At 40.2% G+C, this 21,873-nt stretch overlaps 1 protein-coding gene across 1 annotated transcript in view; it reads left to right on the forward strand.

Annotated features, from left to right (window-relative positions):
* Nucleotides 1-20,937, forward strand: part of LOC126337011 (active breakpoint cluster region-related protein) — a 121,212-nt gene extending 100,275 nt beyond the window's left edge. The window contains exons 14-16 of the mRNA XM_050001264.1: nt 8,020-8,159; nt 9,268-9,511; nt 17,545-20,937. Of these exons, the coding sequence (XP_049857221.1) occupies nt 8,020-8,159; nt 9,268-9,511; nt 17,545-17,740 (580 nt within the window). The 3' untranslated portion in view covers nt 17,741-20,937. The remainder of the gene's footprint in view (nt 1-8,019; nt 8,160-9,267; nt 9,512-17,544) is intronic.
* Nucleotides 20,938-21,873: the final 936 nt, after the last annotated feature.

Genomic DNA, 21,873 nt, shown 5'->3' on the forward strand with positions numbered 1-21,873 from the left:
TACAGGGAGTATATGACCTGGGACAACCGGAGATCCAGGAAAAGCCTGGGAATTTTTTTCATCTGGAAGAAAACCAGGGACTTTTTCATTGTTTTAATTTTCAGTTAAATTATTTTATTTTTGACTGTTAAGAACCAATATTCTAACAAAGAATATTACTGTATCTCAATACTACAGAATAATATTGCATAAAAAAATGTGAAGGGGGGGCGGGGGCATAAGTTGCAAAGAAAATGCGCCATATACAACAACAAAACACAATGCACATACAAGCGTCTGCCTACAGCAAAATGTGTCAAAGGCTTTAGGAAAACTATGCAGTGCTTCATAACAAGAAATTGCCTTTGATGTGCATTACATTATAACTATTTACCTTACATTCGAGTGACAGTTGCGAGCGAGATCATGCACATGCACAGTTGAGTCACGTATAAATAGTACCTTCTGCTGCTTCTAGCTACAGAAGTGTATGGCAGTTAGCTGTATAAGCAATACCAACAAGCAGCCAGATGCTATCCAGAAAAATTTTACTGGCATTCCTAAGCTGCCAGATTCATTCATGGTCGCCAGATTCGTATTCTTCAGGGGTGGGGGGAACCTTGTTTCACAAAGAACGTAGCATCCAGCAGACGTTGGTCAATTGATTACTCATATGAGTTTGAAATGCATCCCTGTTGGTTTTTGATTATTTTTGAACACATTCTAAGTTGATTTCTGAATGAATCATAAGTTGATTTTTGAATGTTTGCATAGTGTACTTGATGTCTCTTGTCAGGGGAATCCTCATTGCATCTAGAAATAAACTTACCTGCAGACAAAAGGGAACGGAACTATAAGAGCATGGCGGAATATTGTCAAATGGGTGAATGCCAATTGCTGTTTACGTGGTTGACAGGATTTGCGAATGATCATCATTGTTATAATTACTAGTGAAATCTATAGTTTCAAACTACCAGAGTGGAAATACAAGACTAACCTGAATAATAGGTAAGAAAGATCACATATTATCTTCCCAGCGTATCCAAGAAAATGAAATTTTGTCAGAAAATTTTTGGCCAGACTGCTACATTAGTAAGGGCCAATTGTACAGTCTGCGGCTAGCAGCCGCTTAAGTTTGTTTTGGGAGCAGCACGGAAAACACATTGTACGAACACATAATATTGCCTAACCATAGAATGAACGTGGGATAACTAAACCAGTGATGTCGCGTGGTTAGTGAAGTTAACCGGAGAATAAGTTTTGACACTGGCAGGAATAGTTACAGAATTAATTATGTTTGTTAGAACGAGGAAGGAGAAGAAATGGAGACATAACATAAATTATGGAAAAATATGATGATTCCCAATATGTAGAAAATTTCGTACTACTGCTTTTCGATCTCGTGCTTCAGAAGCAGGAGTGTACAAGTGAAATGTGAAACTATTTCTTACCATAACTTTCTGCTTGTAGTAGACCTAACATGCATTTATTTGATATTGGTAGTTCATGAATTATATTCTGTTGTGTTATAAAAATGACAAATTGTGCCAAAACAGTCTCGTCTATTTGGTGTGTGTTACAATTGCTGCAATATTAGGCAGGCAGTGACAAAATACACGTAATTAGATCGAGAAACCACAGCAGTCTTGGATACTATTTGTATTAACAGCTTTTTCTGTATTAGACAATGTCATTCAATTTTTTCATGTAGCAAAACGTTTAACAAACTTTGATGAGGTAATAGATTTTTTCCCAAAAAGAAAAGGAGCAAGACTAGAGAGAGAAAAATGCTGTCTTGAGAATTGAAGAAATGTGTACCGTCTCGCTTGTTTTTACAGGTTTTATTTAATTTTATGTCAAACAAAACAACAAGTTATTAGCTAGTAGGCAATAAAGAATGCAAATTTTCTGAAGAGTTCTTATTCTCGCAGTAACAAATAATCCCATATAGATTTGATGGCTTCCATTACAAAATAATTTCTTGTTTGAATTCTACAGAGCAAAATACAGTGATAGAAGAATGCTGTGTGAAGAGGTGTGGCACTGCACTTTGACACACTTAAGACCAAATAACATGTCTTCAGTTTTCTGTAACACATTTGATTTATATCTCAGGCTCTTCAGAAAGATGTACACTAGAAAAGGAGCATATTTTTGAAAATCCCCCCCCCCCCTCCCCACCACCACCACCACCACCTCAAACATTCGCGGGAGGGGGGGTGGCGCAGTATCAAGTAATGCCCCAGTTCGGAAATATCGTAGATCCAGGCTGATGCACAAAGCAGTCTTGAGTTGTAATGGGGAGGTAGGTAGTCTCCATGTGACCAGTATTTACGTTTAGTGATCTTGCTGTTTCCTCTTCGTTTATCGCTCTCACATCAGATGAAAACAAAAAAGATTTCTGTGGCCCTGAGAGACCAAGTGAAATAAAATATGTTCACATAATTACAGAAGGCTAATATATGTTATTAGTTTCAGATTTTATTTTATTTCCACCTCTCTGACAGTCAGCCATTAATCGCCTTGCAGAACAGTTAAGTTATTTTTGTAAATAGTCTTCACAGGTTTGCTGCCGAATCATGTTGTGCACTCTCTGGCGCTCTCTGTCAATGGCTGAAACAAACCTATTTCTAACATGTTGCGGGAAAATGTTGTGAATGGTTGTTTGATAACTGTTACTTTCCAAGTAAATTTCCATTTACGCAAGATGAACTATGTGCGAAAAGGTACGATGAATTTCCTAAATCACAGAGCGTTTGACTCTCATTTAAAAATCAACTCTTTGAGGACAACCAAGGAGGACAAGAATATTGAGCCCAGAAGATCAGACATTTACGTCATTGTGAAAAAATTTTACTGGCACATTTGTGTGCTATATCTTAAAGTGTAACACGTGCAGAAAACATCAACATTATATGTGAAGGCTTATCTTCTCTTGCAGCTTATTTATCTTCAAGGCCAATATTATATGGGAAGGCGTTTCTTTTCTTGTAGCAACACTATGTACATTAATTGAAACCATTAACTTCTCCTATTTGTGTGTTCACACTACTTAACAGTGATGTTGCTAGCGACTGACTACATCGTGTGTCCTATGCTCTGAATATCCGCTCTCATTGGCTGGCGAGATCACATGACATAAGCTCTGACCGGCTTACAGAAGCGCATCGCAAACTCAATTTCAATGCTTCGAAAAGTAACATGCAGTGTTTGGTGGAATTAGAATTTATACTTTCGTAATACGAAAATATGCTGTGTGTATATGTTTCTGCACAGGAAACGTCTTTACAAAACATGTTTTTTTCCCCTGAGTTTTGTTTTCTAAAGAGCTGGGAAATTCTACGCCAGTGTATAAAACCATAACCATTCAAAGGAAGTATACTGTCACTTAACATGGAAAAAGTGTATTTTCACCCGGGAGAAAGTGTATTTTTAACCGGGAAATCAGAGAATTATTTTCCCTTGTCTGCGTATACACCCTGATTCACATTCTATCACCAAAAAAGTCAGTAGGTGCTGGAGGAAGAGGGTAGATAATTAAGTTTCGCATAATAACTATATAGAAAAGTACTCTCTTCTTTGTGTGCTGTCATTTGCCAAAATCCTATTTCGATATCTCAAACTGTTTATGAAATATTGTGAATATTTCTCTTTGGATTTATTGCCGGTGGGGTGCATTGACAAATGAGTGTGCTATGTCGGATCGGTTTTCTCGAGATTGGTGACTGATAGAGACTTCCATCAAAGTCTAAATGACACTTCAATATGGTAGCTACATTTTATATGCAGCAACATATTATGTAATATGCAGCAAACACAAAATAATAGCGACCCTTATTTTTCAATTCAAACTTCTTCGAATTTTGTGCAATGCCGTACTTCAACATAAATATCACAATGGTATGACCATTAACAAAATGATGAACACATCATCACTAACCTGATATATAAAGCTATAAGCAACACAGAAACCAATTTTTTACCAAACAGTTTCTGTAAATCGTTTGAGAAAGACTGCAGGGCATGTGTATCGATCCCGTCATTACCGACCGTCCGAAAGATGGCAAACACTGTTGGCCTCCCCTTCTGAACAAACTCACCCAGCGCTTTGTATGAAAATTGGTCTCTGTGCATCAGCCACCGTATCCTGCGCGGGCTCCTATAAGCCCACAGGTTTGTGCATCTGTTCGACAGTTTTTCTTGAAATCGGGAATTACCTGTGCTTTTATCAAACGTAAGGAATGCTACACTCCTCAAGAGACCTGTGGTTCACTGGTGCAAATTTTTTTTTCACTTACTCTGTGTAGATTCAAAATGGTATCCCATCAGGTCCAGTGGATTTCCTCTGTTGAATGATTTCAGTTCCTTTTCTATCCCTTGGTCACGTGTTTCGATATGTCATTTTGTAGTTCATGTGATTATTTAAAGGAGGAACTACAGTGTGATCTCCATGACACAGTTTTGGAAAAAGGACATTTAGCATTTCACCCTTTGCTGTGTCAGGCTATGTTTCGTGCCATTATGGTCACTGAGTTTCTGGAAGTATGACTTCAATCCTTTTAGTGATTTAACATAAGACCACACTTTCTTAGGATTTTCTGTCAAGTTGATAGCTAGGTTTTTACTTTTGTATTTGTTGATTCTTGATGCATAGTTTTCCTTGCCAATTTTGGCTTCATTTAATTATTTTTTATATATGACATTTTTCTTGAATTTAAATTTACACTGAAGCACTTTTTGCTTTTGTAGCAGCTTCCTAACATGGTTGTTGAAGAAGGGTAGGTCTTTTCCATCCCTCATAATTTTGCTCATAATGTATGTGTCTAAAGCATATTGTACATTGCTTTTAAACCTTGCCCATTGATGCTTAACATTATCAGTGAATGAAATGAAATTTTTGTGATGACTTGTCGGATAATCTGAAATGCTGTAATGGCCTTATGATCATTGATTCCCTCTTTTTGTGCTAACCGAGTCAAAAAGTTTGTCATCAGCAGATCTAAGAGATGTTATGTTAAAAGTTGTTCCCTGATTAACTGTTCAAAGTAATTTTTGCAATAAGGCACTTGGAACAATTTCACATTATTCTGTGTCCTGACTACCTGTTCTAATTATTCGAATCTCTCAGTCTGAAGCTGGTAAGTTAAAATCTCCAGCTAAAACTATTACATGATGAGGAAATGTACACAAAATATTTTCAAATTTTTCCTCCACTGTTCTGTCAGTGTTGCTGAGGAAAAGGGTGTGTAACAGCGTCCTATGACCACGTTTGATCCACCCTGAACAATGTGTATTAATCTCACTATGTATTATTATTATTATTATTATTATTATTATTATTATTATTATATCATCACACCTTTACCACTAACATTCAGCTAACATATTTGCAGTAAACATTCTGATTGGAATTAAGAATTTCATTCCTGTTAACCTCTGGTTTCAGCCAGCTTTCTGTCCCAAGTACTATGTGGACATCGTTACCATTTATAAGGGAGATTAGTTCCAGAACCTTTCCATGGATGCTTCTGCAGTTAGCTAATGCTATATAAACTTTTCTTACTCCATTCTGCTACGACTAATGCTACTCTCTCTCTGGACTCAGAAGGCATAATGTCAGGCCTGTGAAGGGATTTCTCTAACCTAAAAAAACCCACATACGCACACCACACATACTCCCATTCCCTAGTAGCCACTTCCTGTGTGTAGTGCATGCCTGATCTATTAAGGGGTATCCTAAAATTCGCCACCTGATAGTGGAGATTGAGAAATTTGCATCTGATATTATTGCAAAGTCGTCTGAGCCTCTGGTTTAGGCTCTTCCACTCAGCTCCAAATCAAAGGACTGTGATCAGTTCTGGAAAGAATGCTGCAAAACAATAGTTCCGTTTCTGCCCTTCTGGTGAGGCTAGTTGTGTTCACCAAATGGGCCAGCCACCTCGCCCTCTGAACCAAGACGGCAACTATCATTTGTGCCTGCACGAGCCACGATTTGCTGCCACGTGCGCCCTTTGTGCTCAGTTGCTGCTGGTAGAGTCTCCTCCAAATCTCAGATGAGACTCCCTGGCAGGCAAACAGAATGGACACTGGCCTTCTTTCTCGACATGCCCACTATTTTCCTGAGGGGACCCCTCACTCGCTCAACATTGGAGCCCACAGTGACAGGTATCCCAGCCTCTGCCCTTGTCCAGACCTCGCAGGGAGATGGACCCCAGTCCCAACAGGTGAGGCATCCTGCGCTGAGTCCGATCTACTTTCACCAGCAAGCAACACCTCAAACCTGTTTTGAAGAAGTGAGGGGACAGAAGTGGTACTCTCATTCGCCTTCCATCCAACCCCGTCACTCTTTGCCAGTCACTGTCAGGTAACAGTCTGTTGGTGGGGACATGCATATCATGAATCCCAGACAACACTATAGGCTCCAGAGGTGCCACAGCATGTTCCTGCAGTCCAGAGCAGCAGCCTGAAGCCTGTCGACTGCGGCCAACACAGCTTCCAGCTGTTTACAGACAGTGGCCAATTCCCCCTGCAAATGTACACAACTGGCGCAGTGCCTATCCATCTTTAATTGATAAACAAGAAACCAAAAAAACTGTACAGCATGCAAGCAGATAACGATTTATTCCAATCAACAGCTGTCTTAACCCCACTGAAGGCCATCATCACCCTTTAGAACCCAGACCCTGCATTGCTGACATTTTCCTTCTGCCACATCTACCATCATGGCTGGAAAAGAGAGACATTCTACCCACAACCCTACCCACTCATCCAGCATTGGTATTCTGCTGCCCGCCTGATCGACACGACACACTGCTCCATTTTTATGTCACTCCCACTTCCAACCCCTTGGCATAAGGGTCATATTTCTGTGGAAGACCCAGATGCAGTACCTGCCTGATTCACCAACTCGACATATTCTACCCAAGTCCTGTCACTAGCTCACCCTGCCCCATCAGAGGCAGGGGCAACTGTGAAAGCAGCCAAGTCATACACCAGCTCTGTTGCAGTTTCTGTACAGCATTTTATGTGGGCATGACCAAAAAAATTAACTATTCACCTGAATGAATGGCCTCTGCCAAACTGTAGCCAACAGAAATGTTTACCACCTAGTGGCAGAACACACTGCTGAGCACAACATGCTTGCATTCAGTGGCTGCTTCACAACCTGGGCCATCCAGTGTCTTATCCCCCAACATCATCTTTTGTGAACTGCGTAGATAGCAGTTCATCTTGCAACACATTGACCTCCGTAATCATCCTGGTGTCAGTCTCCCCTAACCAGTTGCACCCACACCCTCTATCCAACAGTCTCCCCTTTCTCTTTGCTGCAGCCTCCCTCCAAGCCATCAACTACCCTTCCTCAGTCCTTCTACTTTTTCCTCCCTCTATCTACTCCGCTTGACTCAACCTGTCACCCTAGCCTGCGTGCTGAATTGTGGTATTCAAAAGATTTCTCTAAATCTATGAGCTCTGTAAATTTTGTTTTTCGTTTCTTCAGTTTATTTTCTAAAATAAGTCATAGGGTCAGTATTATCTCAAGTGTTCATACATTTGTACAGAATCCAGACCAATCTTCCCTGAGGCCAGTCTCTATTTTTTGTAAGTATTTCATGTCAGTATTTTGCAACCATGACCTATTAAATTGATGATTTGATCATGTTCACGTGTGTTGGTACTTGCCTTCAAGGATGAAAGGTACATCTGTAAATTTTGCATCAATTTAACAGCAGTTTCAGGACTAAGGTTTTTACGTAGTTGTGTAATCTAGGCATAATTATTTGTGTGTGATGTATTCCTTTAGTTTAATCATAAGAAAAAAAGCTTCTCTGCAAGGTTGAGTGCAGAAGATTAAACTGTTTCTGGGTATATAAAGGTGTTTTCCAGCAATCAGTCTTTAAGATGGCTTTTGTTATGTTATCATCATTACTTTTGTTTCATAGAATGCAGCATTCTCTGCAACATATAACAGTTTAGCAGTATTACACAATATGTGATCCTTGCGTGCCTTTCTTGTATTAATAGATAGCAATTTTGTTTCAGGCGTCAGAAGAGAACTGTTCCTTTCATAATGACGTCCTGTGTTAGGGAAGTCGAACGCCGGGGAATGAATGAAGTTGGGATATATAGAGTTTCAGGCTCGGCTTCTGATCTCAACAAGCTGAAAAAATCATTTGAAACCAGTAAGTATAACCTATGATAAAACCAGGAGCAAAACAGAGAGCGAGAATTTTGTTCTTGAAGTGAGAATTTTGTTCTTGAAGGATGTTGTTGGTTTCATGTGAACATAAAGATAAGGCAAATATTTTAAAGGTGAAAAGAATATAAAAATAGCTGTTTGTGTATAAACGCAATTTTACGCCAATAAAAGTGATTACTAAACTTTTTAAAAATCCACTTTTTCTTATTGATTCATTTCACAAGAAGTCACTGTAGTTTCATGACTTTTCTTCACTGCTTTTTATCTTTTCAGTTTAATACAATGGCTTCATGATAAATATTCATAATTGTAAAATGCTGTAGATACATTACCTTGTGTATAGAAAAAGCAATAACTATTCCTGAGTTATGAAGAGTTTACAAAAATTGAAAGCAAAGTCCTTTCAGAGTGAAACCACTTTATTGTTGATGTTCCTCTTCTCCTGCCTTACCTTCCCCCTTCAGACAGTATTAATTTGATACTTGAATATTTCTGTTTTCCTACAACACATTTCTTATTTTCAAGAAATGGAAAATCCGAGATGGGCTGTAACAATATTATGGAGAGGAAAGTTACTACTCACCAGATAGCGGACATGCTAGCCACAGATAGGCACAACAAAAAGACTGTCACAAGTAAGCCTTTGGCCAACAAGGCCTTTGTCAAAAATTGGTCACACACACGTGTGTGCGCGCGCATATGCAACTCACACACACATGGCTGCAGTTTATGGCAGTTGAAGCCACACTGCTTGAAGGCTTTTTTGTGAGAGTATTGTTGTTGTACTTATCTGCAACTATATGGCAAGTCGCAACTTTACTTTTCATAATACTGTTACATTTCTTATCTTTGCCGGTGCTTAGCAGTTGATATTTTATAATTATATAATTTTGGACAAAAAAAGCAACTCTCTCTCTCTCTCTCTCTCTCTCTCTCTCTCTCTCTCTCTCTCTCTCTCTCTCTCTCTCTCTCTCTATCTATCTATCTATCTATCTATCTATCTCTAATAGCCAAACAAAATTCAAGTACATTGATACATTAATTTGCTTATTGTTGGTACATGTGTTGATAGCATTGTCGTTTGTTTTCAGATTCTTATGAAGCTGAACAGCTGCTAAAGGAAGTGGACATTCATTCAGTCACTGGTATTTTGAAATTGTACCTACGTGAACTCCCAGAGGCTCTTTTTACTGATGAACTGTATCCAAAATTTTTGGAAGCTTTTAACACTGGTACTAATGACGAAGCAAAGCAGCGAGCTTTACGACAATGTTTCACGCTCTTGCCTCAGCAGAACCAGGAGATTATTCATTTTCTACTTGCTCATCTCATGAAGTAAGTTTAGCTTTAGTGGTTGTAAACTTTAAGGTTGGCTGAAGATGACAAATTTAGTTGCAGACAGCCAGAACGGGAGGACTGTTACACATTGAGATTTTGGCCAAAGCCTTCTTCGGGAGGGGGGACATCACACACACATTCACACAACTAAGCACACATCAAGTGCTCGATGACCACTCTCTCTGGCCACTACAGCCAGAATGCAACTGTCCCATTGAACAAAATCATCAGTCCAGAGTGTTGCAGGGAAGGGGGAGGGATGGCAGTGTATGGGTGGGTAGAGAGAAGAGCTCTGTATGGCTGAGTGTGCAGGGCAAGGCTACCAGGCACAGTGTTGAGAGGTTCTGGAAGGGGTGGCTGGAAATGGCGAACAGAATGGTGAGAAGCAGAGAGGGGAAGCACAATGAGGGCGAAGTGACATAATGGCAGGATCAGATGGGACAAAGGGACTGGAAATTGTTGGATGGAGGGTGTCAGGTCAGTAGATTCCATCAGTTGAAGCCAGGATAATTCCAGGAGAGCAGACTGTGTTGTAAGGATAACTCCCATCTGCACAATAGTCCAACCCGGTAGCTGAGTGGTCAGCAGGACAGAATGTCAGTCCTAAGGGCCCGGGTCCGATTCCCGGCTGGGTCGGAGATTTTTCTCTGCTCAGCGACTGGGTGTTGTGTTGTCCTAATCATCGTCATTTCATCCCCATCGAAGCGCAAGTCGCCGAAGTGGCGTCAAATCAAAAGACTTGCACCCGGCGAATGGTGTACCCGACGGGAGGCCCTAGTCACACAACATTGATTCATTCATCTGCACAATTCAAAAAAGCTCGTAGTGGAGGGAAGAATCCGTATGACCCAGGTTGTGAAGCAACCATTGAAATCAAGAAGCTGCACATTTTGCCATTCGTGGTCCACTTAGCTGTTGGCTACAGTGGTGGTGGTCTTAAATTTTGGTGGGCAGCTGGTTGGTCACCATACCAATGTAAAAGCTGTGCAATGATTGCAGCAGTGCTGATACATGACCTGGCTGTTTTCATTGGTTGCCTCGCATCTGATGGGGATGGAAGTGGCATGGGGATGAACTAGTACATTGTGGCTGTTGGGTTGGTGACGGAACACCATTTTAAGACAGGTGGGAAGGATCTTGGGTTGTGTTTCCCCATTTCAGGGCATAGTGATAGATAGTCAAAGCCCTGATGAAGCAGGACATTAAGTTGTTCCAGTCTGTGGTGGAATGTCTAGTGGGGGTGTCTAGTGGCTTGTAGGAGAACCATCTGTGGGCTAGCTAGGGGTCCAGGTGGAGAGGGCAAGTGGCAGATGGCTGGGCACGCGATTTCATAGACGCGTGCATGAGAAAAAACTCACAACTAGCTGATGTGGGGACACAATTGGTCAGGGGTACTGGGGCATGGTATTGTGAACACCACACACACACACACACGAATTGGGGGGGGGGGGGGGGGGGGGGGGCAGAGGTAGTGGGTTACCTGAGGTTAGGCCACAGAGGTTGGAGCGAACGATGCGCTTTAAGGATAGCTCCCATCTGCGCAGCTCAGAAATGTTGGTGGTGATAGTAGTGGGGAGGATCCAGATGGCACAGTGAAATGTTGTGCTTGCTGCATGCTGTGCCACTGGTTGTTTGTGGCAACAGTTTGGTGGTGGCCATTCGTTCTAGTTGACAGCTGTTTGCTTGTCATACCAATGTAAAATGCTGTGCAGTGGTTGCAGCAGAGCTAGTATATAAAATGGCTGCTTTCACAAGTGGCCCTGTCTCTGATGGGGTAGGGTAAGCCTGTGACGGAACTGGAGTAGGTGGTGCTCAGTGGGTGGATTGGGCAGGTCTTGCATCAGGGTCTTCCACAGGAGTGTGATCCCTGTGCCAGGGAATTGGGGGAGGAAGTGGCATAAGGATGGACTAGGATGTTATGGAGGTTGGGTGTGCTGCAGAACACCATTTTGGGAGGGGTTGGAAGTATCGTGGGTAGAATGTTCCTCGTTTCAAGGCATGATGATAAATAATCAAAACCCTCACAAAGGATGCAGTTCAGAAGTTTCAGTCCAGGGTGGTATTAGGTGACAACGGGGAGCTTTCTTGTGGTTGGTTCTTGAGATAGATGTGAGGATTAGTGTGTGAAAGGACATAGCACTGACATCTGTTTGTGAATTAGGTCAGGAGGGATTGCCTGTCTGCAAAAGCCTTTGTGAGGGCTGCAGCATACTGTATGAGGGAGTTCCCATCACTGCAATTGTCCACCATGGGTAAACAGGCTGTATTGGAGGGATTTTGTGGTGTGGAAGGGGTGGCATCTGTCAAAGTGCAGGTACTAGTGGTGATTTGTGGGTTTGATTTGGAGCGACTCGTGGATGGAGCCACCTGAAAGGAGGAGAATGACATCAAGGAAGGTAGTGCGAAGGGTGGAAGACGACCTGATGAAGTGGATGAGAGAGAAGATGTTGAGGTTGCGGAGCAATGATGATAAGGTGTCCTGGCATTGGGTCCAAATTATAAATACGTCATCAATAAACATGAACCAGACCTGGGTTTTGGGAATCTAGGAATGTTTCCTCTAGGTGTCCTATGAAGAGGTTGGCATAGGAGGGTGCCATCCAGGTGCCTATGGCTGTGCCATGAAATTGTTTGTATACATTACCTTCAAAGGTGTGGGTTAGGATGTAATTGGTTAAGTGTACAAGGAATGAAGTGGTGGGTTTGGAATCTGCAGAGCATAAGGAGACGTAATGTTCAATCGCAGCAAGGCCATGGGCATGAGAGATGATGGTGTGTAGGCAGGTTGCATCAACAGTGCAAAGTAGGGATCTGGGAGGTAAGGGTATGGGAATGGTGGAGAGCTGCTGCAGGAAGTGGTTGGTGTGTTTAATGTTGGAGGCTACCTTTGGACAATTGGTAATCAAGGACCAAGGTTCTTTCAGTGGGGACACTGTAACCAGCCACAATGTGGCACCGAGGATTAAGTTTGGTTTGTGGATTTTGTGGAGCATTTAGAAGTTGGGTGTGTGGGCTGTTGACATGAGTAGGGAGATGGATTCATGGGAGAGGTTCTGGGAAGGGTCTGAGGATTTCAGTTGTGATTGGAGGTGTGTTGAACTATTGGGATGGGATCACTTTGGTATACCTTTTTGGTGGAAGTGTAGGACAACTGTCAGGTAGTCACTCTGGTTCATCACAACAGTGGTGGAACTTTTGTCTGCTGGGAGGATGATCAGGTCAGGATCCGTTTTTAGGTTGTGTAAGGCAATCCTTTCCTCTGTTGAAAGGGTTTTTTCTTGAGGGGGGGGGGGGGATCTAGGAAAGTATGAGGAGGCCAGGTTGGAAGTTAGAAATTCCTGGAAGGTGACCAGGAGATGATTAGGTGGGAACGTGGAAGGGTCGTAGTGAGATAGTTGGTATGAATTTGGACAGGCAGGATCAACGTTGGAATTGGATTGGCTTTGGTTGGAGGGGTTGATGGCATAGAAGTGTTTCCACTGTAGGGAGCAGGAGGAGGAGAGTGGGTCTTTCACATCTAAAACATGGTTAAACTTGGGTATAGGACTGAATGTGAGGTCTTTGGATTGGACTAAAAGCTCTGTGGGATAGAGGATTTTGGTGCAAAGATTAACAACAGTTTTCTGGGATTGTTTTGGCTCTGGATTTCGTAGAGTGTCGGTAGGCGTTTTGGAGTATGTGGTAGGTTGAAAAGGTCAGCTACTAATGGTCTTGGTGCTCTGAGGGGTTGACGAGGAGGAACACAGTGGGTAGGATAAGGGTTGGATAGTGGTGCCTCAAGGCAAGAGTAGGATGTCAGCAGACTAAATAGCTTGTGTAGGTGGTTGGAATGTTCTTTTAGATGCTGGAGTGTCAGGATTTCAATTTGAGTGACGAGGTGTAATTAATGGGGATTGCATAGTAACTGTCTATGGGCTAGGTAGTGGTGCAGGTGGAGGAGACAAATGGCAGACGACTAGGCACGAGGTGTCATAGACTAGGGCTTGGTATTGGGTGACAAGGGGGCACTTCTTTGTGGTTGGTTCTTGAGATAGATGTGATGATCAGGTGAGTGAGAGGATATGGCACAGGAGGTTTGCTTGTGAATTAGATCTGGAGGGTATTGCCTGTCTGAAGGCTTTTGAGAGGCCTTCAGCATACTGGGCAAGGGAGTTCTCATCACTGTAGATGTATCGACCATGGATGGCCAGGCTGTTAGGAAGGGATTTTGTGGTGTCGAAGGGACTTCTGCTATCAAAATGCAAGTACTGCTGGTGATTAGTGAGTTGGATGTGGCCCGAGTTTTGGATGGAGCCATCTGAGAGAAGGATACCGACATTGTAAGGTGGCACAACGGGTAAAGGCCCACGCAAAGTGGATGGAAACGAAGGTTTTGAGGTTGTTTAGGAATGAGAATAAGGTGTCCTGGCCTTTGGCCCAAATTATGAAGATGTCATCAATAAACCTGAACCAGACCAAGAGTTTGGAGTTTTGGGAAGTTAGGAATGTTTCCTCTGTGTGGCCCATGAAGAGTTTGGCATAGGAGAGTGCCGTTTGGGTACCCATGGCTATGCCACAACATTGTTGGTATCCCTTCTCTTCAAAGATGAAGCAGTTGAGCGTTAGGAATGAAGCGGTGGGTTTTCTGTGTATAGGGAGGTTGCATCAGCAGTGCAGAGCAGGCATCTGGGAGGTGGTTGTGGAGGTGGTTGTGGAGGTGGTGGAGAGCCAATGGTTGGTTGGTTGATTTGGAGGAGGGGGCCAAACATGTAATTGGTCCCATTGGATTAGGGAAAGATGGGCAAGGAAATTGTGTGTAGATTGTCAAAGGAACGGTTCTGGAATTTGCTTGAAACAATTTAAGGAAACCACGGAAAACAAAAATCAGGATGGTCGGAGATTGGTTCAAACTCTCATCCTCCTGAAAGCAAGTCTGGTGTACTAACCACTGTGCCACCTCACTTGGTGGGGAGCTAGTGCAGGGAGTGTTTGGTATCTTTGGTGTGGGAGGCTAGGTTTTAGACAGTTGGTTGGAGATGTTGACAAGGGCTGAAATTCTTTTTGTGGGTCCAATGTAATTAACCGCAATGGGAGCCCATGATCATTGGGTTTGTGGCTTTTGGGGAACATGTAGAAGGTAGGTGTCAGACTATTGCTGGGGTGAGTAGGGACATGGATTCAGGGGAGAGGTTCTGGGAAGGACGTAAGGATTTCAGCATGTGTCTACCCTCCTGTGATGACGCATTTGCAGTGATGAGAACTCCCTCATCCAGTATGATGTAGGCCTCACAAAAACCTTCGCAGACAGGTAATACCTTCTGTCCTATTTCACAAACAGATCTCTGTTGCCATATCCTCACACATATCTGATCCTCACATTCATCCAAAGAACCAACCATAAAGAAGTGCCCTGTCACTTAATACCACCCCCAACTGGGACAGATAAACCATGTCCTTTGTCAGGACTTTGATTATCTATCATCATGCCCTGATATGAGGAACATCCTACCCAAGATCCTTGCCACCCTTCTTAAAGTGGTGTTGTGTCATCCACCCAACCTCCACAACATCCTAGTCCATCCTTTTGCCACTCCCTCCTCCAATTTTCTGCCACAGGGGTGATACCCCTGTGGAAAACCTAGATACAAGACCTGCCCAACCCACCCACCAAGCAACACCTACTCCAGTGCCATCACAGGCTTATCCTATCTCATCAGAGGCCAGGCCACTTGTGAAAACATCTTAAATTCCAGCTGTGCTGCAAACACTGCCCAGCATTTTACATTGGTGTGACAACCAACCAGCTGTCAATTAGAATTAATGGCCACCTCCAAACTGTTGCCAAAAACAAGGTGGACTAATCAGTGGAAAAACATTCTGCAGAGCACAACATACATGATTTTCAATGGCTGCTTGATAACTCGTGCCATTTGAATCCTCCCCACCACCACCAGCTTTTCTGAGCTGCACAGATGGGAGCTATCCTTACAGCACATCCTTCGCTCCAGTAACCTTTGTGGCCTAAACCTGAGGTAACTCACTGCACCCCACCCTCCACCCAGTAGTGTGTGTGTGTGTGTGTGTGGGGGGGGGGGGGGGGGGGGGGTGTCAAAGGCCTTAATGGCCGAAAGCTTTAATTGTGAGAAGTTGTACCTTTTGGTGACTCTGCATCTCTGCTATATGGTGAGCAGTAATTTTCCTTCTCATAATATTGTTACATTCCTCTGTGAATTCTGTTGTTCATGATGGCAGTGGTTTTACAAATCACACAAGAAAGCCCTCAAAATGTCAGTCATTGTCTTCTTGGTGTTCTGATATTCGTGAACCCAAAGAGAAGCCACTAAACTATCCTTAGCAGTGAAAGCACTTGTATTCACCTTGTTTTCACTTTTTCAATGGAACAGATTGGACTCAGCTTTTGGAAGGAAATTCTTATCTCAACAGTTTGTAACAGAAGAATGATAATGTTAATTATTACTAATAATAAACAGTAGATCTGCTTAATAACAGCAAAAAATACTGATTTTGTATTGTTTATCTACATGTCTAACTGTTAGCATGTAAATAAAACAGAAAGAAACTTCCACATGGGAAAAATATATTAAAAATAAAGATTCCAAGACTTACCAAGCGGGAAAGCGCCGGCAGACAGGCACATGAACAAAACACACATTTGTTCATGTGCCTGTCTGCCGGCGCTTTCCCGCTTGGTAAGTCTTGGAATCTTTATTTTTAATATATTTTTCCCATGTGGAAGTTTCTTTCTGTTTTATTTACATCGTCATTAATTTGAACCCAACAATTACGTTTGTTATTGTCTCTGTTGCATTTCGAAATCTTCTCTATCGTCTTACTTTCTCTTTTCGTTTGTACAAGGTGTCTGTGTATGTGCGGATGGATATGTGTGTGTGTGTGTGTGTGTGAGTGTACACCTGTCCTTTTTTTCCCCTAAGGGAAGTCTTTCCGCTCCCGGGATTGGAATGACTCCTTACCCTCTCCCTTAAAACCCACACCCTTTCATTTTTCCCTCTCCTTCCTTCCTTCCTGACGAAGCAACTGCCAGTTGCGAAAGCTTGTAATTCTGTGTGTGTGTTTGTATGTTAGCATGTAAAGATATATTTCACCCATCTGATACATAGCGTAGATGAGCAATTACTTTCCTGTTGCACATAGTGTTTTTCTTAACAAACATTCATTTCATTGTTCTTGAATTGCTTGGAGAAAAATGTAGTTCTTTAATCACACTAATAGTTATTTCTGTGATGAAATATTCCAGCATCAAGCACCGAAATTAATATGTTTAGTCATGCAAAAGACTGAACTTTCCATGTAACATCCAAACTTTTTTTGTGTAATTTCAAACATTTGTTTGCATAAAATAAATATGCCATACAGAGAAACAAAACGCACAACAAAAATAAATCACTGCAGCTACATTATATGCTGCAAGCATCATCCCCAAATGGCTGACTGCATTGGTAGGGGAATACAAAAATGATAAAGAGAATGGGGGGCACAAACAAGCACATTTGCTGACTGACTGTTTGTTTGGGAGTTGCCCAATAAACAACTAGCTTCCATTTACTTTCTTTTTCTGATACAAGTGTACCTGTGTTGTTTGCAATATGACTGACACTTCAAAGTAATTTTAAATTATACTGGGCCGAAAAATAAAACTGAAATCATGCTTTAGTTTTAAGCTATCAGTTTACAGTGTTAAATAATTTAGTTTTGCTCATGCAATAAGTAATTTACTTAATGAATTCTTGAAGGGTTAATATTTTAAATTTGCACGTGCATGGGTGCACCCACCCTGTACCCCTCCTGCCTCGTCTCATCTCATACATCGTGAGTCACTCAGTGTGAATCAACCTCATAGCTGGAACCGAATTGTGTTTATCATGAAATAATTTCTAAAATGTCACTGGTCTTGTAACAAAACATAGCAAGTCTGCACTCTGTACATTTATGCAAGACCAATTACATTAGTAGCTGTAATTAATTACCTTTATAGATGCAATAAAAATAATTATAATTATTTATTTTTCAAGGATCAATCAGCATGAAAGCCAGAACAAAATGTCTCTACATAATCTTGCTACAGTATTTGGACCTACATTGCTTCGACCTGGTTCAGCTAAATCTGAGTCTTCCAAACAGAGGGACCAATTGGCAGCTAGTACAGTAGATGTCATGGCACAAGCTGGAATACTGTATTATTTTCTTAAAGACTTCTCACAAAGTTGAGGTGCTTGTTTAGATGTATAATTACGGGTCAGATGGAAAGATGTAATTCTTGTAATTATTGCAATATAATGTTCCATAAATATTTGTATAAAAATTTCTATATAGTACACATGTATTTTGTATATGGAACTCTTTTTGTGATTGCGGTGCAGATAATCATAACATAATAATAAGTAAATAGATACAGTAGCTGTTTATACACTTGTAATTACTTGAATGATCTAGTCATGTACCAGAGCAAAAATTTATTAGTAGACAGAATGGTAGCTGTTTAAATTGTATGTTCTGTAAGCAGTAATTTATTAATGAGGATGACAATCTGTGTTATGTTTCAAAATGTATTTTTACTTATAATTTTGATTTCTTGTTTAATGTATATATGTGTTTTTGTATCTCTTTATATGTAACATTTTATAATTATGGGAAGATGTAAACAGAAAATGGGGGAAGTTTGCTTGTAAAGCTCAAAATATGAAATGAAATGATTGTTAGGTTTGCCCTCTCTCATTCTTCCACATGTCTTCTGAATTTGGTGGATACCATTTTATACTGTGACTTGTCTGTAGGATTTAAAAATCTTCACATCACATTGACAACCAATGTGAGATATTGAGCAACAGTTAGTGTGGCTGCAGCTGAAAATTTAGTACATGCCCTAGCACAAAAAATGTGGATTATACACCAACATTTAAAAAAAAATATATTTGTTGTGACATGTTGGTAGTATTGAAAAATGGATTGGTTGACAAAATTTTATTTTTGGAGCTATTGAAGAGGATGTGAAGTCTTAACTTTCATACAAAAATCATATTTGAACTCTTGTAACATATTATACATTAGCCAATAGTATGGAGTGATTAATGTTGGAATGTTTAATGGAGACTTCATTCATGATGAATAACAACAGTGCTGGTCATTTAGTACTAAGGAAATTATTAAAGTAGGAGGAGAATGGGAACTTGTTGCCAGGCAAAAACTGTCGGTATTCATAATAATGGATAACCATACAACTTTGCTGGTATGTTGCAGTTTGATGTGTAGTACTACGAATTTAGCTACTGTATCACCAGAGATGGGGAACAATCAGAACTGAAGGGGTGCAAACAAACAAACAAGAACAACACATAAAAGAATAGTTTTAACACTCAGGCAGCTAACAAGAGTATTTGAGTCACATGAAAATTCATGATTAGATTTAATTTTGTACATTTGATTGGTTTGACAATGAAAGAAAGGTACAGGCTGAAGAGCTTAATGTAAACAAGTAATATAATATCACAGTGCTACAGTTGTTCTGTTTGATTCTCCCAAAATGCAGTCGCAAGCCTTTCAATTTAGTGTTAACATGTCAAGAATAATTAAATAAGGCCTTTTACTGGTTTTAGGTTGGTTTTTGTTGTGGAATGCATTTGATCATCTTTATCTGTTCTACTACTGAATTTTAGTAGAATTTACTAGATACACAGAAAAACATGATGATTCTGATGTGACTATATCCTGCCATTTGCAAGACTGCTCTAAATAAAACAAAAAGTTACATTATAGGAACTGAACTCACCATAATGTCCATTTTTAGTTTTTGTTGAAATGTAAATAATATATTGTTGTGGGTGTTGTGACATAACCACAGTATTTAACAGTTTTTGAGTTTAATGAATTTGAAAATTATTCCAGTATATAAACTTTACAATAATACTAGATCTTTGATTTAATTTTAAAAATCTTGTTTCAACATTGCAGTTGTCTGAAACTGTATTGAGTAACTCTATGGAATATAATACTTGAAAGCAGATATTTTTTGTTACTTACCAGTCTGTTTTGTAGACATCTTGCAGCCAGATACATTTGAGTTTAATATTAGGAAAAATGTGTAGAGAATGCGTGACCATTATAATATATTATGGTTTGAATGAGTGTGTAAGCTGATTACGTGATTCGAAAACAATTCGCCTCCATGAAAACAGGCTTCATGGAGCACTTTATTTTCCTCTCCCTACAAGCATATTGGCTAGAAATATAGCCACCAATGCATAACTTGCAATAGTGTAATTTACATGTTGTGTTTGAAAGCTGCAGCCACATGTATGACTAAGAGGAAAAAAATGAGCTGTTTGTGGAATAATATTTTTTCTATCAAAATGAGGGACAGTACTTTTCTCATTTTTAGGTGATGGAAACTCTTAGTAAATTTCACTTTGTTGTAGCTCTGTGAATATTTATTCATTTCAGGATAAATTCGTTTAATGGTTTTTCATTTGTTGTTTTTATTTTATCTGTTTTCTCGAAAAATTTCATATCCTACAAATGCCATACTGAACTATTGCATTCATGCCAGTGAAATGAACGTGTACATAATTATTCCGTTAAATTGCCCTTCTTGTTAATATTGGACTTTTAATTTCTTGTAATGTCTGTGATGCTTTAGTGCAGCCTTTTATAGTAACAGACATTTTGTCTCAAATAGACTGTAAGGGTATTTAATCTTGTCTGAGTATCTATAAGTCTTGCCACAGAGTTGCAGGGTACAGTTTCTGCTATGTGCCAGAGGCTGAGTACCTGTGAAGAGAGATGTGTTGAGTAGTGCCTTCTGGAATACAAATAATTGAGTTACCAATCTTCAGACAATCTTGAACGACTTCTCTCTCTTCCAGTCGCTCTGCTTTTAATGTAAAACTAGTGGCACATAATTTTTTACTACCATTGTAAAATGTTACCTGTATAGTCAGCCATTTTGTTGGCAGTGTTTGTACATCTAGTTGACTCTTCCAGCTCAACAGTAAATTAATAGAACACATGAGAAGCATTTAATTACTTGTGTCTATTAGTTGCTTTATTTGTATCTTTCAGTGGAATCATGGCTAATGATTGTCCCTGTAAAAAAAAACTTAGTATTAAGGGACCAATATTGTTACAATTATCATTACATACTGTTTTTTGTGCTTTTTATGATGTTTACAAAAATAGAATCATGTGATTCCAGTTATGCAACATTCCCAAAAATCATCCATCATTTGGAGGTAGCTTTTGTGATATAAAGAGGTATGCCAAAGGCAGTTTAATCCATAAATGCAAAGAACATTTTGTGCACATATATAATATGTTGTGAGTCTTAAGCTTTTTTTATATATTGTATTTTTTTTATTGATGTTATGTATCCAAAAGAAAGCCGCTGTGAATAAACATAGATCAATAGTTCATTGAACTGTTTTATCAATCACAGATGAACCTAATTCAAACACCATAACTTGACAAATTGTTTATTCTGTATGCGATGTAAGAGGAACATCTTACTCACTGACTGGTGAAAGATGTGTCAGATTTAGGCTGATAATAGGCACCTAAAAAAGAGTGGGAACCAAATTGGAGTTTTGAAAACTGTTCTAGTTTTAAAAACTCTTATACAGTATCTCCCCAAGAGAGAAATGAAAATAGAAATGAGTAAAGGAAATGTTGCTGTTGCAGTAGTTTCTAAAATAGGTGTTCTTCTTCTGTTGCTTAGTAATTCTTTGCTGCAAATTTATTTCACATTTCAAGATTTTACTATGTAATAACCGGATAGAGATGCTGATTGCTCAGTTCTAGGTGCCTAAACCACAAAACAATAAATTTTCATTGTATTGTGCCAACTAGCAGGAATTGACCTGCTCGATTAATAACAGAAAGGGCTAACAATAAACATGGTTTTTCATCATGTGGTTCTATCAATAAGTCTTCCTATAATGGATTTATTTTCCTATTTCATTGAAAGTGGTGCTCAATATCTGTGGGGATTGTGAAGGAGCCAGTCGGTGTGGCCGAGCGGTTCTAGGCGCTACAGTCTATGGTCGCAAGTTCGAATCCTGCCTCGGGCATGGATGTGTATGACGTCATTAGGTTAGTTAGGTTTAAGTAGTTCTAAGTTCTAGGGGACTGATGACCACAGCAGTAAAGTCCCATAGTGCTCCGATCCATTTGAACCATTGTGAAGAAGATCATTCCACACTACACAGGGCAACCACCATATTTAACATTTCTGATAGCCTTTCACAATATTTTAGTGGAAGTACGTGTACAGTGTCATGGTTTCTACATGATGATTGTATTGTTGCTAACAATGTGCAAATATACTTTGTAATACTTGCTATGGTATAGGT

The sequence above is a fragment of the Schistocerca gregaria genome, chromosome 1, assembly GCF_023897955.1.
Source record: "Schistocerca gregaria isolate iqSchGreg1 chromosome 1, iqSchGreg1.2, whole genome shotgun sequence".
In the NCBI taxonomy this organism is placed as follows: Eukaryota; Metazoa; Arthropoda; class Insecta; order Orthoptera; family Acrididae; genus Schistocerca; species Schistocerca gregaria.